Source organism: Perkinsus marinus (genome assembly GCF_000006405.1).
Source record: "Perkinsus marinus ATCC 50983 genomic scaffold scf_1104296976628, whole genome shotgun sequence".
NCBI classification, from domain to species: Eukaryota; Perkinsozoa; order Perkinsida; family Perkinsidae; genus Perkinsus; species Perkinsus marinus.
The window spans coordinates 15-1,808 of NW_003200404.1; the positions used below are offsets into that span (position 1 = coordinate 15).

The 1,794-nt window shown below is 51.9% G+C and overlaps 1 protein-coding gene across 1 annotated transcript; it reads right to left on the reverse strand.

Moving 5' to 3' along the window:
• Positions 1-821: 821 nt before the first annotated feature.
• On the reverse strand, positions 822-1,154 carry Pmar_PMAR016854 (hypothetical protein; the record flags this gene model as incomplete). Its single annotated transcript, XM_002764607.1, has 2 exons — positions 822-977; positions 1,023-1,154. Coding segments are annotated over 2 exons (288 nt in total), but the record flags the coding sequence as incomplete, so codon positions are not given.
• Between the last annotated feature and the right edge of the window lie 640 nt (positions 1,155-1,794).

Consider the following 1,794-nt stretch of genomic DNA (forward strand, 5'->3'; position numbering starts at 1 on the left):
TCCTCGTCTTCTACTATCGATTCTCTTGACCAACTACTCCTACTGGACTGTCGAACGAGTGTCTCTCCTGCTGTGATCACTCATCACAATCGAGAGTTCATTTGGTTCGACCTGCGCTCACCACCTCTGGTTGATAGAAGTCTCTTAATATCACATAGGCTTTCATCTAGTTGCTTTATAGTAGCTTCATGAGCAGCATTTTGAGTCCGCAGATCGTGGAGCTGACACGAACTCCTCGAGCCTCACTCCACGACTTGATCTCCTCCCGCTACCGCCTGTTGATAGTATAAGTTCAACTCGTTAACCTCCGCCCGTCGCTCTGCTTCGCTCCGCTCGAGTTTCTCCGCCATTCTGTCCGCCTTGGCTCCTGTTCAAACTGCCCATCACGGTGAAGATAGAAGAAGAAGACCCACTTTCGGTGGTAACAAACTGATTCTGCCGTTCTTGTTGAAGAACGACTTGTTGCCTAGCCTCCTCCAGCTGTGTGTTGAGATCCACTATCTCGCCCTTCTTACTCTCCAACTCCTCCATCAGACTCTGTAGTCTTCCCTCTCGAGCTCTGACTTGATTCTTCAGGCTACCTGAGGCTTCCTCAGTCACTCTACGATAGAGTCTATCGCTGAGCACGGTCCTTCTCATCACAGAAGGAACTCGCAAGTGATTGGCGCAGTAGGGCGGTAGCGATGAAATTCGAAGGCAGTATGCTAGAAGTAAACGTATGGGTAGTCAATCGATAGCAGTTTAACCATCACGCTGTTGTTCGCATGTGAACCATTAAACACTCCTCTAGAGCTAAGGGTGCTCCAAGAGTCACTACTCATTCACCTACTGGTAACCTTCCTGAGTGCACTCTTGCTGCTTTCCACTTCCGCTCTCAGCGCTGCTATCTCCTCCCATCGTGCCTTATCGGTCTCTTCCTGCTCCTTCAGCTGTCTCTGCAACGACTCTATCCGCTCGTCCTTCTCTCCCAGGGCTGCCTGAGTTCATATCAATCATATCATCCACTCGCATCGCCTAATTACCGTCAAGCTATCGACTTGCTTCTGCCACCGGCTTTCCTCGCCCACCACTGGGCTGAGCTCCCCCAGCGCCAGATCACTGCTTGGTGACGCCTTGGTATCCCCATCAACTCCTATTTCAATCACTCCGGCGTTCTGCTGTGCACAACTAGTAGTACTAACTCTTCCCACAACTCGCCTGTTCACCCTCCTCATGTTGGTGGCTCCTCTCGTGACACCTCCACTTACCACCTCACCACTACGTTTACTATCCGTCGTGGCCTCCATCCTTGCCTGAGAGCCCAGCCTCATATAGAAAGGGCGCATTCTATCAGCCGGATCTCGGCTACTGCTCCTCTCCCTCTGTTTCGTGCAGCCTCCCGCTGAGGGATTGCTCTCAACCCTCGATGATATCGTTTGGACTCTTGAGGGTGGATCGCACTTAGGAGTAGATCTGCTACGGCCTTTTCCTTTACCTCTACTCGGCTCCTCACTCGCGCTCTTCGGCCGCCTCGAAGATTCTTCACGAGGACTGACTATCCCAGTCATCGTTCGTACTCTAGGACTACTCAATATAGGCCTCGGAACCGGCGTCAGCGCCCTACGACCGCTAGCAGTGCTACTCGCATAACCATCACTTGCCGCAGAATTAGATCCCTCAGAAGACCGTCTCTTCTTCATCTCACTGTGTTGTCGCATCGACACAGAAGATGATATTCCTAACGCCCTCGGCCTGCCAACTGGGGGACGTATCATGAACTTACGATTAATTGCTGTGACCAACTCAGGTGGCGCG